We start from the raw sequence: 17,510 nt of genomic DNA, 5'->3' as shown, positions 1-17,510 counted from the left end.
ACACCATTCCAAACTCCTACGGTAGTCATTTTTTTATTTACACTTTGCCTATTTGAATTACCACATAGTTTTTGTCTTGCTATTTCTCCAATATGGTAAGTAAACTTTACCTTGTTTTTAGCCACCTCAGCTGCCATTACTTCAATCTGTACTTCATAGGATTTGATAGCTTCATTTACAGCTTCAAGTTGTTGCTTATAGGATGCATGCTCTCTCTTGAGCTCTTCCAGCTCCAGAGTGATAGCTTCAACTTCCTGTAAGAAACCATTATCTACACAATCAATAGGCTATTAATTACTGAAAAATGACTATATACATGTCAATAAAATCAGTAAGATTCTCATGCAGGTAAGACCCACAGCTTAGTTATTCAACTATCAAAACACATGTAAACTGTTTCCCCTGAAGAAGGAAGGAGAAAGGGAATTTATTTTCCTACATTAAAAAAAAAAAGACAAATGTATGTAGTTTTTACAACTTCAAAGAACTTAGCATAAACTATTTCCTTTATCCTTTTAGTCCTATGGAGATAAATACAGAATTCTACATAAGAGATCAATTAGCAGAGGAAAAGCCTTTTTTAAAACATAATTACTCAATGTCGGGAAAAAATAAAGTTTCTCAATTTTCTTCTTTTCCATTATACCCTTTAGTTTGTTAGAAGATACTCTGTGCAGGTATTTAGTGACAGAATAGGAGGAAAAATAGATTTAAATAAAAGTGTCTAGAAAAGTGATTCAGAGCACAGCCTTCAGAGACAGTAAAAACTAGGTTCAAGTTCCAGCTCTGGCACCATCCAAAAGATAAAAGCAGTTATCACCACCCATAACTGAATGGCACTTTGTAAATCTAACATGCTTTGTACTATATCCATCTTTCCACAGTATCCATTCATAGATGATCATCAAATTAGAAAGGTCACCACTGAAGCCAACATGACTTAGCTCTACTACAGGATACAAGCTTTTGGTCTACTCTTAAGTGAAGCATTTACAAAAAGGCAATTTTGCTCTTTCTCTAAAATTACCAAGACAATACAACCCATCCTTATAATTATGACCCTACATTACAAGGCTTTCAGCAAAATGTCTTTTGACTTAGAAGATGAATAATTTATTTCCCGAAGCGGCACAGTGTGCTTTTAGATATTGCGGTGAATACTGACGAGTAAGGCCAGCAAAGAAGCTCTACCACCCTCAGGTCTATATTGACAATAAAAGATTAGTTCCACTTCAAGAAAGGTTATTACCTGTTGTTTTTCTTTCATTTTCTTACTAGAAGCATCTGCTTTCGTTTTGGCAAAATCCAGTTTTTCCTGAGCATCCTTCAGTTCTCGCTCTCTTTCAGCCTCTGCATTTTTCATTTTATTCTCCAATACTTCGTATTTTTCTTCTGCTTTTTTCTGGATTTCTTTGGTGTTTTTTAAGGTCTCCTCACTTTCCTCTGCATCATAAAGTAGGCAAATGTGGCTAAATGAGGTCCTCCAACTATTAGAAGTTATAGATAATGGTTTACAAAAGCCTTATAAATTCACCTTATTTTAAAAGGAGAAATGGCCTGAAAAACCGGAGCTTAAAATTTAAAAACATTAACTGTTCCAACCCTATTCTAGAAATGTTATGTTGAAATACAGATCCTACCTGGTCCAGGATCAAATGGTGATCCATCTGATTTACCATCCATCCATTTACTGGTGAATTCTACCAAACATTCAAAGATTTAATACCTAGCCTCAAAGTCTTTGAAAAAACAGAAGAGGAGGGCACACTTCGAAACTCATAAGGCCACCATTACCCTGATATCAAAACCAGACAAGAACACTGGGGGGGGTGGCAATTACAGTCTAATAAACCGTGATGAACCCAGACACAAAAACCTTCAGCAAATATTAGCAAACTGAATTAAACGATACATTAAAAGGATGATACACCATGATCAACTGGGATATATCCCAAGGATGCAAGGCTGGTTTAACATTTGCAGTCAATGTGCTACACCATATTAACCAAATGAAGGATAAAGAGCATGTTTTCAACAGATGCAGAAAAAACATTAGACCAATTTCAATATCCATTTATGACAAAACTCAACAAAGTGGTTATAAATGAAATGTATCTCAACATGAAAAAAGCCATACAGACAAGCCCACAGCTAACATTGTATTCAATACTGAGAAGCTGAAAGTTTTTCCTCTAAGATCAGAAACAAGACAAGAAGGACTCTTGCCATTTTTCATCAACATACTACTAGAAGACTTACTCAGAGCAATAAGGTGAAAGAAACAAACAAAGGCATCCAAATTAGAAAGGAGTTAAACTATCTCTATTTGTAGATGACATATTATATACATAAAATCCTACAGACTCCAATAAAAAACTGTCAGAATAGACATATTCAAAAAAGTTGTAGGATACAAAAATCAATGTACAAAAATCTGTTTCTATGTACTAATAATGAACTGTCAGAGAAATTAAGAGAACAATCCTACTTATAATTGCATCAAAAAGAAAAAAGTACCTAGGAATAAATTTAACCTAGGAGGTAGAAAGACACATACACAGAAAACTTTAACTCACTGATAAAAGAAATTGAAAAAGACACAAATAAATGGAAACATATGCTGTACTCATGAATTGGGAGGATACTGTTAAAATGTCCGTATTACCCAAAGCAATCCACAGATTTGTTGAAATCCCTATCAAAATTTTAATGGCATTTTTTCAAACAATCCTAAAATCTGTATGGAATCATAAAAGATTCTGAGTAGCCAAAGCTATCTTGAGAAAAAACAAGGGTGGAGACATCATACTTCCTGATTTAAACAATAATACAAAGCTATAGTAATCAAAACAGTATGGAATTGGCATTAAAAACTGACACATCAGTCAATGAACAAAACAGAGCCCAGGAATAAACCCATGCATGTATGGTCAATTAATTTATGACAAAGGAGCCAAGAATATACAATGAAGAAGGGGCAGTTTCTTCAATAAATGGTGCTAGGAAAACTGGACAGCCACATGCAAAAGAATGAAACTGGACGACTACCTTATACTACACATAAAACTTCACTCAAAATAGATTAAAGACTTGAATGTAAGACCTGAAACCATAAAACTCCTAGAAGAAAATGTAAGTGATAAGCTCCCTGGCATTGGTCTTAGCAGTGATTTTCTTTGGATTTCACGCTAAAAGCAAACACAACAGAAGCAAAGATAAGTGGACAATATCAAACTAAAAAGCAAGAGCAAAAAAATCCATCAATAAAAGGCAACCTAATGAATGAGAGAAAATATGTGCACATCATTTATCGATAAGGGGTTAATATCCCAAATACATGAAGAACCCATACAACTCAAAAGAAAAAGTCAAACAGTCTGATTAAAAAATGGGTACAGTATCTGAATACATACTTTTCTACAGAAGACACAGTCAACAGTTGCCATGAAAAGATACTCAACATCACTAAGCATCAGGAAAATAAAAATCCTAACTGTAATGAGATACCATCTCACACCTATTAGAAGGGCTATTATCAAAAAACAATAAATAGGGCTGCCTGGGTGGCTCAGTGGGTTAAGCCTCTGCCTTCAGCTCAGGTCAAGAGCTCAGGGTCCTGGGATCAAGCCCCACATCGGGCTCTCTGCTCTGCTCCCCCTCTCTGCCTGCCTCTCTGCCTACTCGTGATCTCTCTTTCTCTGTCAAATAAATAAATAAAATCTTAAAAAAAAAACAAGAAATAACAAGTGTTGGAGAGGACATGGAGAAAAAGGAACACTCACACACTACTGGTGGGAATGCAAATTGGCGTGGCAACAATGGAAAACAGTATGGAAGTTCCTCGAATAATTAAAAAAATAGGTATGATCTAAATAAAAGTTCCACTTCTGGGTATCTGAAGAAAACAAAACATTAACTCAAAAAAATATATATATGCACCCCAGTGGTCACTGAAGCATTATTTACAACAGCCAAGATATGGAAACAACCTAAGCATCCACCCATGGATGAACAGATCAAGATAATGTATGCATGTAATATACAATGGAATATTACTCAGCCAGTAAACCTTGACATTTCCAACAATATGGATGGACCTTGAAGACATTCTGCTAAGTGAAAAAAAGAGAAATACAATATCACTTACATATGGAATCTTAACCAATTTTTAAAAAGCCTAGCTAATGCATACAGAGAACAGATGAATGGTTGGCAGAGATTGGGGGGGGTGAACAAAATGGGCTAATTTTTACTTTTATAAAAGGGGAAGAAATCTATTAGTGGGAACATTGACCTAAAGAATGAGAAAAACTAAAACTACCATATACAATTAAGTTCTAATTAAGTATAAGACAAGTTCTTAAAATTAGGGGAAGAGATGGCTATAAAGTGAATTATGTCAAACACTTGAAATTTCCGTTTAACAAAAATACTATAAATAAAGTTAAAAGACAAGCACATAAACCAAAAGATATTAGTAAAGCAGATAATCTACAAGAAATCAGAACTCTTAAGTATAAGCATAATAGAAACAAACTATAAACAACTCAAAAGAAAATTCAGAATAGTAGAAACCAAAAGGTCCAAGGTCCAAGGAACATACATAGATCCCAAGCTTCACCAGCAAATCAAGGATCTGCAAGTTAAAATACTAATGTGCTATCTCTTCAGAACAATCAGATTGGAGATATTTAAGTCTTTTGAGAAAAGAAAGGATTTGGAGAAATGAGAACTTTCAGATGCCACTGGTGGAAATGTATATTGTTGGAAATGGGCAGAACGTGGCAATATAATAATAATATTGTAATAATACAAATATTTAGAGTGATTAATTCAAATAAATATATAATAAAGAGGAGCTCTAAAATATCTAAAGTAAGGTTAAGCACAGAATGTTTTTATCTTACCAATGATTTTTTTAAGAGCATCTAATTCTTCTTGTTGCTTATGATACGAGCTTTGCTGGAGCTTGGTTTGTAATAAATCTGCCTCCTCGGTTTTCAGCTCCCACTGCTGTTTTAGTTGGCGATACCTTAGAAAAAGAGAAATTCACAATAAATGATCACAACTTTTCTGATATTTGAGATATGCATTTAAACTACAGGCTCCTTCCTAAAATAAGCTCACAATATAAACAATGTAAAATGCCACTAAAGAAGAGTTTTGATGACTCTTGTTTTTGACACATCAAATTTAAGTCTGATTTGGTCACTGAAGGTAAAGGACTCTGAATGACCAATACCGATAATAACTATTTACAGATATACTCTTAATTTTAGAAAACACTAAAAATAACCTTAGAATAAATAGGTTCCCTTAAAAATGGTCTCTCCTGGGGTACCTGGGTGGCTCAGTGGGTTAAAGCCTCTGCCTTCGGCTCAGGTCATGATCCCAGGGTCCTGGGATCGAGCCCCGCATTGGGCTCTCTGCTCAGCAGGGAGCCTGCTTCCTCCTCTCTCTCTGCCTGCCTTTCTGCCTACTTGTGATCTCTATCTGTCAAATAAACAAATAAAATCTTAAAAAAAAAAAAAAAAAGTCTCTCCTACTGATCCTTACCAAGAAAAACTCCACAATAGCTCCCCACCACAAAAACACATTAAAATGTAACCACCAGGGGCGCCTGGGTGGCTCAGTGGGTTAAAGCCGCTGCCTTCGGCTCGGGTCATGATCCCATCGTCCTGGGATCGAGCCCCGCGTCGGGCTCTCTGCTCAGCAGGGAGCCTGCTTCCTCCCTTCTCTCTCTGCCTGCCTCTATGCCTACTTGTGATCTGTCTGTCAAATAAATAAATAAAATCTTTAAAAAAAAAAAAAAAATGTAACCACCACACAAAATTTCAAAAATCTGGTTATCAATTCCCATTTTCAAATATTACACATAGTTCCCCTAAATTTTGTAATGAGACCAATAGTTCAAAAAGGTACAGTACTTAATTTAAACATTACAGTGCGCTCTTCTTGCAAATCTTAAAATTCTAGCCCATTTCTAGCTGCTGAAAATTCTTTCTCTGGAAGGTATTTAGCTAATTCAGCTGCAGTGAAATTTCAAGCTGTAATAAATTCACAAAGAAGCTTGGCACTAGAAATTCATGAGGTCTGAGGAAAAAGGAAGGAAGCAACTTATAAAACATAAATACTCCCTAGAGTATTCTTGCCTGAGAATGCTTGACAGCAATTAAAGCCATAATTTTCAAGCCATTTCTCAATTCATTTTAAAAACATGGAGTGCAGGGGGCGCCTGGGTGGCTCAGTGGGTTAAAGCCTCTGCCTTTGGCTCGGGTCATGATTCCAGGGTCCTGGGATCGAGCCCCGCATCGCGCTCCCTGCTCGGCGGGGAGCCTGCTTCCCTTCCTCTGTCTCTGCCTGCCTCTCTGCCTACTTGCGATCTCTGTCAAATAAATGAATAAAAAATCTTTAAAAAATAAAAAAAAAAACATGGAGTGCAGAAATTTGAAAGAAGTAAGAAGCTATTTTCCTAATATGGTCTGTGAAAGAATGGCTTTAAGACCTTTCCACTTTCATATTTTAAAAGTAGGCTCCACGCCCTGCATGGAGCCTAAGACAGGGCTTGAATGCACAATCTTCAGATCAAGACCTGAGCTGAAATCAAGAGTCAGATGCTTAACTGACTCAGGCACCCAGGTGCCTCCCACTCTCATTATTTTTAAGAATCTATTTCCTTTCCTTGACCTCAGTGCCACAATCAGTCCAGAAGACAATTCTGCAAAATAACTTTATCCACCAGTATTGGATCATTTAACAGTTCCAAGCCAAATACAACTACAAATTCACTGCCTTGCCAAAGCTTCCACAGATCTCAGTAATCTTCCCATCTTTTTCATGGAGAAAACTTCATTCACTTCTTGGTAATTTATGTTAGTGAAGGCAAAAGCAGACTTTACATATATGTTTGAAAGTGGGCATTTTGATAAAATTTCTATCTTAGAATGATTATGACCATCTCTTCCATATGTATAGTATTCCAAAAAAGTTTTGGCACTATTCCAAGCTTTGGTAATTCAGAAGATGAATGCTTAAAATGTACAAATATATATATATATATATATATATATATATATATATTTATATATTTCAAGCTTGTTAGCATATATATTTTAACCTTTATTCAGTATTGTGAATTCTGAATAAAATCTTCGGTTTTAATTTTAATTCTGTTCCCATTTGGCATCTTCAAAGAGACTAGAAAAACTTAGAAACATTCAAATAATGTACTTTTAAAGTTTGTGGCATTTTTCCTCTCTTTGGAGTTAGCATTATCTAATGTTTTACCAATTTAACTCTTTTTATTGTTTTCCCAACTATGTATATGAAAACAAGAAGGAAGAGATTTATCTGTTTGGTTTACTGCTACATTCCCACTCCTAGAAGAGTACTTGGCAAACAGGAGGCACTCAGTAGTAAAAAACATTAACTGACCTAAAAAAAGTTACATTAAATAGCATGATCCCAATTGCAAAAAAATAAAAATATGTATCTACCCATATCATACACAAACGGAAGTAATGTTGAGAAGCACACATGCATACCCATATCCACACCCATACAGAACAAACACTGTAAGGAAATACTTTAACAGTGTCTTTCTGACATGAACTTGTTTACTTCCTCAGTAGGCAACCCAGTGATCTTTATTATCTACAGGACAGCCATAAGCTGCTAAACTTAATGTTGGCATCTGAAATGATGCTATACTGTTCATAATTTAAATCAAGGACTCCAGTATCCTCTGGTATCAATCTCCAGAGTATCTATGGATTTCCCCACCAATCCCAGTAAAATGTTAACAGTATATCTCAACAGGGAAAGAAAAATATTTGGCTGGTTTTTTTTTTCTTCCTTTTGTTTAATTAGCTTTCCCTATTTCCTTATAAGAAAGACATTATTTTTATCAGAAAAAGTAAAAAACTGATATGCAAGTTACCAACTCATAATTTATTCAAGTAAAACCGAGAATATTATGAAAAAAGGCAGAAGTTGTATTTCTTTAGATAAAATTCTTTCATTTTCTACCATGGGAGTCTTTGACCAAAAAGAACACAGAAATATAACTTAATCTGACAAAAGTCTTACTTTTCAGCTGTATTTTTAAGACCTGCTAATTCCTCATCTAGAGTCTGTAGCTTATTCTCCTTGATTCTCAGTTCATCTTGAACATCTTTGAGTTCTTGAAACTTGGTTAAAATAGAAGCTGCCTGGGATCGAGCACCTGATAGAAATAAATTGTAACAGGCCTTAGACATTAAGTTATTGCATATTTAGTAGACAAAAACTTTCTAAGAATTATACTTGAAAAGATTCAATAGCTAATCTTTTATAGTAAGCTTATAAAGATAAGAACTCATTTTATCAGTGGAATCTTAGGGCATACATACTTGATAAGAAAATACTTGTAAGCAGATGTGATAGATTGTTTATTCAAAATAATCACTGCCCCTTCCTACTGGGCCCATTCCTCTCAGGGCCATTTTCCTCTCCAATATCAGCTGAGCCATGTGGTTTGCTCTGACCAATGAAATGGAAAATGTGCCTCTTTTGAAAGTAAGCTTTAAAAGACAGCACATAATTCACCATTTGTTTTCCCTCCCCCCTGAGAAAAGCATGTTCAAAGTAGGGGCTATTCTTCCCTCAGCCTGGATTCCAGAAAGAGAGTAACAATGAACAAAGAGATAAATGACCTACAGGTAAAAGTAGCATAATTATGGTACTTATTATAAGTGACTGAGATTTGGGGGCTATTTTTTACCACATCCTAACCTGGCCTAAACTTTGATATAGCAGAGGAAGCAGAGGAAATTGGTTTCACTTTACTAGCAACTATAATTGTCTGACAATAATAGGTTATGTTGGCAAGAAAACTCTAGGTTTGATGGGAGAATGCAAAGGTCAATTAGCAATGCTATATGAGCACTTTGGTAATACCATACAGGGATATTTCTGCCATCCCTAAAGTAGGAACTTCAAGAACATCCAAATCAATGAAATCTAAAACGTTTCTTATATTTTACATAATTAAAAATATATCATCTCTCTTAATCCTCCAATTATAGATACTAATCCTCTTATTGTATATACTGGAATTCATTTCACAGCTATTGTCTCCTTGGCCTAAAAAGAAATTAAGTCACAGGCATTATACAGTCTCTTGATTTGGTTAAGCATAAACATTGAAAACAGATAACCTGAATTCAAATCCTGGGCTTTGCCAGTTACCCACAAGTTATTTAACCACTCTGCACATTAGTTGCCACAACTGTATACTGCAGATGATAGCAATATACTTACCACATAGCTGCTATAAGAATGAAAAGAGTTCATTATTTAAAGCTCTCAGAATACGTCTTCATAAAGTAATAGAAATGTGTATCTGCATTGCCCAGTTACCCATTAACTATCTGTGGTCACAGAGTCCTTGAAATGTGACTAGGACAATCGAGGAAATTATTTTCATTTAACTTTAATTATCGTAATTAAGTGTAAGAGCCGCATATGGTTACTGTACTGGACGGCACAGTCTCACAATGTTGCCTGTTACATAGGAAGTACTATTTAGGGTTTGTTAGTTACTTGATCACTCAACACAGATCTGGAAACTCAATGTGGCAAATTTAGAATAAGAAGATTCTCCAACAGTGGAGAGAAGTTAAGTTTCATCACTGTGTGCCTACATTGATACAGAAGGACAGGAGTATGTCTGAGACATAAATCCTACATGTATTAAAGTTCCTGCTAATGGGAATTTTCCTAGGGACTGTGGATGCTGGTTCATACTCAAGACCATTTGCCTCCACACATCCTCAAGGTCAATGATGCAACGTCTGAAGTACAGAAGCCATCTTACAATCAAGGCTAAAAATGGCAGACCAGGAAGTAGAAGGAGTCGTGCTTTTGATGACTTCCCAAAACAAATGTCCCAATTTTAGACTGCCCACCTCTGGAGTTCTGGTCATGTGAGAAAAACCTGTTTAAGCCACATTTGAGGTTTTTGTTGTATGAAGTCATCCCAATTCTAAGTGACACAAACTGCTCCAACAATTTTAATTTTATTGATAAAAAGCGGTCTATTGGGGGGAAAATGCTTGAAAGATTTTATTTTAAAAACTCTGGGGACTAGCTCAGACTTCTATACAGGAGAGTGTATTGGTTGAGCAAGTTAAATTTCTCTCTGCAACTATAAATTTACAAGAAGAGATAATTAAAAGGAGTTATACACAGACAAAAAAAAATCCTTATTCTCAAGGACAGATTTAATTTTTTTGATTTACTTTTCACAGATGTAGTGGTATATACCCAAATTAGAACTTAACATTTCCTGAACAAGGGCAAAAATGTATTGAATTAAAAAAAAATTTCCAGTGGCTAGAATATCCTAACAGGGCAAAATGCAAGAGGGGGGGAAAAAAAAAACTAGACTTGAGAAAAATTTTAAAAAAGCAACAGGACAACAGGACTGATCATTACAGTATGAACTCCTTGAAGGCTGAGACATTTTATAATTTCTCCGTATTTATTTTAAAAGATTTTATTTATTTATTTGAGAGAGAGAGTGAGAGAGAATATGAGAGCGGAGAAGGTCAGAGGGAGAAGCAGACTCCCTGCATAGCTGGGAACCCAATGCAAGACTCGATTCTGGGACTCCAGGACCAGGACCTGAGCCGAAAGCAGTTGCTTAACCAACTGAGCCAGCCAGGCGCCCCTAATTTCTCCATATTTAATTAAATAGCTGTGACACGGTAGGTATTCAAAAGAAAACCCAATTCTTAAATTAGAAATAAAACTCTGGATCAAGTCATTCTGAACCCACAATTTCCTGTTTTAAAAAACAAAACAAAAAAGTCCCATCCTATTTACCAAAGTTTTGAGAACATAATGATATAAAACCTACCTCCAAGATTTGCATGGAAGATGAAAGCAGAATAGAAGGACCCTAGGCTCACCTCATACCATGAATACAACTAGATAACTATGAAATCATCCAAAATACCCCAGAAATTGACCTGAAGACTGGCAGAAAAGAGACTACACCAAAGAAGGTAGGAAGTATGGAGGTGTGATTTGGGAGAGAAACAGCGACTGTGGTGGGGTAAGGAGCTGTGGTCAGAACTGGCCTAGCACAGAGAGGAGGCCACACAGGGAAGACAAATCCCCATAACAACTGGCTTCAGAAGTGAGAGGGTCCAAATTTCATGAGTTATGGCAACCAGCAGAGCTTTAAACCTATAGTTTTAAAGGTCAGCATGCTTGGCTCTGGGAGAGCCCCAAGGGTATTGTTCTTTGGACAGAGTGGGGAAAACAGCCTACCAACAAACAGCATGGTAACAGCTTTCTAAGAAGCACCAGGGGACGTGGTGGGGAGGTTGTGACCTCATCTGGAAGCATGTCCCAGAGAGGCAGTATTCACAAAGAGGCCCCCTCCTAGAACAAAGGAATGACCAGGCATCATTTCCCTCTCCCACCTCTCAGTATAAACACAGGGACACTTGTGGGAACCAACCCAGCAAACACTTGCTATCTTTTTTTTTTTTTTTAAAGATTTTATTTATTTGACAGACAGAGGTCACAAGTAGGCAGAGAGGCAGGCAGAGAGAGAGTAGGAAGCAGGCTCCCTGCTGAGCAGAGAGCCCGATGTGGGGCTTGATCCCAGGACCCTGGATTCATGACCCAAGCCGAAGGCAGAGGCCTTAACCCACTGAGCCACCCAGGCTCCTCTGCTACCTAACATTCTTACACCAAAACTCCAACTCCCATGCTCAGGTGGATTCCGCCTTCCCAATCACTCTTGCCTCAGGCCCAGAATAGGAGGTTCCCGCCCCCAGAAGAATAGTCCAAAGCCCTGGCAACACCGTGTCTCCCAACGTGGGAATTTACAGGGCCTCAGTTCCACTGGCAACAGGTCTCATTTCACAAAAAGACCAGAGCACACCTAGTTAAAAATGCTCCACATTCAGGCCAGGGACTAAATACTGCCCACAATAGGCAAAGAGAGCCTCTGCAGACAACAGACTTGAAGGATAAGAGGGCGGGACACAATGCAGACACTCCCAGAACACTGGGTCCTGGAGAACAGGGGACACTATACTGCTGGGCACTATAGGGACCTCTTCTCCATCAAGCCATTACCATCAACAATAGGAGAGAACTTTCCTAACACAGAGAAATAGGCACAAACGTCAACAAAATGAGAAGACAGAGGAATCTGTCCTAAAGAACAGAACTAAGCCACAGCCACAGATCCAAGCAAAACAAATACAAGTAACATGAGTGGAAGAGAATTTATTTAATTTTAAAGATTTTTGAGAAAAAAAAAACAAGCGCGTGAGTGCACAAATAGAGGGGAGGGGCATAGGGAGCAGCAGACTCCCCACTGAGCCCAATGTGGGGCTTGATCCCAGGATCCTGGGATCATGACCTAAGCTTCAGACAGATGCTTAACCAACTGAGCCTCCCAGGTGCCCTGAAAGAGAATTTAAAGTAATGATCATAAAGGTATTGCACTTGAAAAAAAAGTGGAAGACATCAATGAGACCCTTAACACAGAAATAAAGAAAAAGAACCAATCAGAGATGAAAAGTGCAATAAATGAGTTTACAAATACCCATGATGCAACAGACAAGAGGCTGGAAGAAGCAGAAAAGCAAATTAATGACCTAGAAGAGGGATGGAAAATAATCAACCTTAAAAGAGAAAAAAGAATTATGCAAAAAGAAAATAGACTTAGGGAACCAGTGATTTCCATTAAGTGTAGTAACATTCATACTGTAGGGATCCCAGAAGAGTAAGAGAGAGAAAAGGAGGTAGAAAGTTTGAAGAAATAATACCTAAAAACTTCCCTAATCTGGGGAATGAAACAGATAACCAGACCCAGGAGACGAAGAAACCCCCCAAAAATCCACAAAATCAGATCCACATGAAGACATATTGTAATTAAGATGTCTAAATTTTAAAAGAATCAAGACAAAAGAAGACAGTAATCTATCAGGGAAACTACGGAAGGCTATCAACAGATTTTTCAGCAAAATCTTTGAAGGCCAGAAGGGAGTGGCACGAAATACTGAAAGTGAATGAGAAAAAGATGCTGCCAAGAATATTCTATCCAGCGAGGCTATCATTCAGAATAAAAGGAGAAAGAAACAGAAAAACAAAAATTAAAGCAGTTCATGGCCACTACACCAGACCTGCAAGAGACTGACTAGCAAGGAAAGACCAAAGTGACAGCAAGAAAGTAGGGAACACAGAAGTAATAAAAATATTTCTTAAAAAAAAAAAAAATACAAGGAATTCCCAAAACACAAGGATGTAAAATACCCAAATACCTAAATGTGGGGAGGAGAACAGTAAAAATGGGCTCAAACTTAAGCAAATTGTTTCTTCATATAGACTGCTACATGCAAAAGTTATTATATACAAACCTAAAGATAGCCAAAAATTTAAAACCACTAAAAGAAATGAAAGGAAGAAAAAGGAATGCAAATAGTATCATTACAGAAAACCAGCATACATGAAAGAAAGAGGAGCAAGGACGAGAAAAACTTCAGAAACAAGTAACAAAACGGCAATAAATACATACCTATCAATAATTATTTTGAATGCCAATGGACTAAACGCCCCAATCAAAAGAAAAAGGGTGACAGAATGCATTAAAAAGAAAAAAAAAAAAAAAAAGGATCCATCTGTATGCTGCCTGTAAGAGACATTTCAGACCTAAGTCACCTGAAGTTGAAAGTGAGGGGATGGAGAAACATTTATCATACAAATGGATGTCAAAAGAAAGCTGGAATAGACAACGTGTATCAGTCAAAACAAATTTTAAAACAAAGACTATAATAAGAGACAAAGACACTATATAATAATAAAGGGGACTATCCAGCAAAAGGACTGAACAACTGTAAATATTTACACACTCAACATGGGAGTACCCAAATATATAAAACAGTTAATAGCATAAATGAACTAATCAACAGTCATACAATAATAGCAGGGGACTTTAATACCCCATTTACATCAGTGGAAAGATTGGTCAGAAAATCTACAAGGAAACAGTGGCTTTGAAGGACACACCGGAACAAATGGATTTAACAAATATATTCAGAACATTTCATCCTAAATAGCAGAATACACATTCTATTCAGGTACACAAGGAAAATTCTCCAGAACAGATGACATATTAGGTCACAAAAGAAGTCTCAACAAATTCAAAAAGACTGAAGTTTTACTATGCATCTTTTCGGACCACAACACTATGAAACTAGAAATCAAGCACAAGAAAAGTCCACAAATAGGACAAATACATGGAGGATAAAAACATGCTACTAAATAATGAATGCGTCAGCCAGAAAAATCAAAGAAATCCAAAGATACATAGAAGCAAATGAGGGCGCCTGGGTGGCTCAGTGGGTTGGGGCTTCTGCCTTTGGCTCGGGTCACGATCCCAGGGTCCTGAGATCGAGTCCCGCATCAGGCTCTCTGCTCAGCGGGGATCCTGCTTCTCTGTCTCTCTCTGCCTGCCTCTCTGCCTACTTGTGATCTCCGTCTGTCAAGTAAATAAACAAAATCTTAAAAAAAAAAAAAAAAAAAGAAAAGAAAAAAGCAAATGAAAATGAAAACACAACAGTCCAAAACTTTTAGGATAGAGAAAAAGCAGTTCTAAGAGTAAAGGTTATAAAGACGGAGCTTTAAGACCTGAAACCATAAAATTCCTGGAAGACAGTACAGATAGTAATGTCACTGATACAGGTCATAGCAACATTTTTCTAGACACATCTCTCAAGGCAAGGGAAATAGAAGCAAAAATAAACATTTGGGACTACATGAAAATAAAAAGCTTCCACACAGCAAATAACCAACAACACTAAAAGCCTACAGAATGGGAGAAGATATTTGCACCCGACATATCTGATAAAGGATTAGTATCCAAAATATATAAAAAACTAATAAAACTCAACACCCCAAACTCAAAAAATCCAATTAAAAATGAGCAGAAGACATGAAGAGACATTTTCCAAATAAGAAATACAGATGACCAATAGACAAATGAAAAGATGCGCAACATACTCCGCAGGGAAAGGCAAATCAAAACTATGAGGTATCACCTCATATCTGTCAGAATGGCTAAAATGAAAAACATAAGAGACAAGTGCGGCAGAGGATGTAAAGAAACAGGAACTCTTTTTGCACTGTTGGTGGGAATGCAGACTAGTGCAACCCCTGTGGAAAACAGTATGGAGGTTCCTCAAAAGGTTAAAAATGGAACCACCCTATGATCTATCAATCACACCATTGGATATTTACACAAAAAACTCAAAAACACTAATTCAAAGGGATACATGCACCCTTATGTTTACTGCAGCATTATTTACAATATCCAAATTATGGAACCAGCCCACTTGTCCATCAACTGAAGAATGGCTAAAGAAGAGGTGGTGTATGTATGTGTGCATACATATACACACATACACAAACACAATGGAATATCATTCAGCTATAAGAAAGAAGGAAATCTTGCCATTTGCAAAGACATGGATAGAACAGGAAATATAAAGCTAAGTGAAATTTAAGAAACAAAGGAGAGAAAGAGAGATAAGCCGAGAAAGGCTCTAAACTATAGGGAACAAACTGATGTTACCAGATAGAGGGTTGGTAAGGTGACCAGTGAAATGTATTACAGGGATTAAGGAGAGAAGTTGTTGGGATGAGCACCAGGTACTGCATGAAATTGTTGAATCAATAAATTGTACACCTGAAATTAATGTATCATTGTATTTTAACTATACTGAAATTAAAATTTAATAAAATTTAATATAAAAGAAAAATACAATCAATATTGCATGATTCTTTTTACTTTTTTGTTCTGTTATTTGTTTATTTAAATTCAATTTAACTAACATATACTGTATTATTACTTTCAGAGGTAGAATTTAGTGATTCACCAGTTGCATATAACACCCAGTGCTCATTCCATCAAGTGCCTCCTTAATGCCCATCTCCCAGTTATCCCAACAACCCCACTTTCCCTCCAGCAAACCCCATTTTTTCCTAGGGTTAAGTCTCTTATAGTTTGCCTTCCTCTATTTCCCTTATTTTTCCTTTCCCTTCCCTTACGTTCATTGGTTTGTTTCTTAAATTCCACAAGTGAAATCATAATTTTCATCTTTCTCTGACTTATTTTGCTCTACATAATGCCTTCTAGTTCTATGTCATTGCAAATGGCAAGATTTCATTCTTTTTGGTTGCTGAGTAATATTTGCACGTGTGTGCGTGCGTGTGCGTACATACACATATAACGCATCTTTATCCATTCATCTGTCGATGGACATCTGGGGTCTTTCCATAGATTGGCTATTGTGGACATTGCGGCTATAAACATTGGGGTCCTTGTGCCCCTTCAGATCACTACGTTTGTATCTTTGAGGTAAATAACCCAGTAGTGCAATTGCTGGGTCGTAGGGTAGCTCTATTTTTAAATTTTTGAGGAACCTCCATACTATTTTCCAGAATAGCTGCACCAGTTTGCATTTCCACCAATAGTATAAGACAGTCTCCCTTTTTCCACATCCTTGCCAACATCTGTTATTTCCTGAGTTGTTAAGTATAACCATTCTGACCAGTGTGAGGTGGTATCTCATTTAGTTTTGATTTTATTGGCCTGATGCCAAGTGATGTAGAGAATTTTTTCCTTCATGCGTCTCTTGTCCATTTGCATGTCCTCTTCGGCGAAATGTCTGTTCTTATTTCTTCTGCCTGCTTCTTGACTGGATTTTTTGGTTTTTTTCGGTGTTGAGTTTAAGAAGTTCTTTATAGATTTTTGGATACTAGCCCTTTATCTGATAAAACATTTGCAAATATCTTCTCCCATTCTGTACATTGCCTTTTAATTTTTGTTGACTGTTTCCTTTGCTGTGTAAAGGCTTTTTATCTTGATGAAGTCCCAATAGTTCATTTTTGCTTTTGTTTCCCTTGCCTTTGGAGATGTGTTTTGGAAGTTGTTGCTGTGGCCAAGGTCAAAGAGGTTGCTGCCTTTGGTTTCCTCTAGGATTTTGATGGAGTCTTGTCTCACATTTAGGTCTTTCAACCATTTAGAGTTTATTTTAGTGTATGGTACAAGAAAGTTCCAGTTCCCTTTTACTTTTAATACATGGAGTACATTAGAGTATTAATCTTATCTTCTAGGCTTTTCCTTTTGTTGCTGTTTGTCTCATATCTTGTGTATCTTTCTAGTTATTTATTTTTACCTTTTTTCATCATTTAGGTTTAAGTCCAAAAGTAAAGCCCAAAAAAAACCACAACGAACCCTAAAAATAAATAAAAAGTCAACTCCATAAATCTTTCCAGAAAACAGTTAAGCATATCAGTTTACTAGAGATATTTAAATCACTAGTAAACTGATATGCTTAAGAACTGTTTTCTGATTCTCCTTTTTACAATCTTACCTATCTCCTAGAACTATTGAACCATTCAATAAACTAATGGTATGGTTCCTGGCATATCTAAGTTCTCAA

General features: G+C 36.6%; 1 protein-coding gene across 1 annotated transcript in view; it reads right to left on the bottom strand.

Moving 5' to 3' along the window:
* Positions 1-17,510, bottom strand: part of SMC2 (structural maintenance of chromosomes 2) — a 62,294-nt gene that overhangs the window by 19,129 nt on the left and 25,655 nt on the right. Inside the window, exons 16-19 of the mRNA XM_080820127.1 lie at positions 8,089-8,224; positions 4,908-5,032; positions 1,250-1,443; positions 111-254 (exon numbers count right to left, since the gene is read on the bottom strand). Coding sequence (XP_080676253.1) covers positions 111-254; positions 1,250-1,443; positions 4,908-5,032; positions 8,089-8,224 — 599 coding nt within the window. The remainder of the gene's footprint in view (positions 1-110; positions 255-1,249; positions 1,444-4,907; positions 5,033-8,088; positions 8,225-17,510) is intronic.

Source organism: Martes martes, assembly GCF_963455335.1.
Source record: "Martes martes genome assembly, chromosome: 12".
Taxonomy (NCBI): Eukaryota; Metazoa; Chordata; class Mammalia; order Carnivora; family Mustelidae; genus Martes; species Martes martes.
Note: the sequence above shows the minus strand (reverse complement) of the source record. Positions and strands in the feature narration are given on the sequence as shown.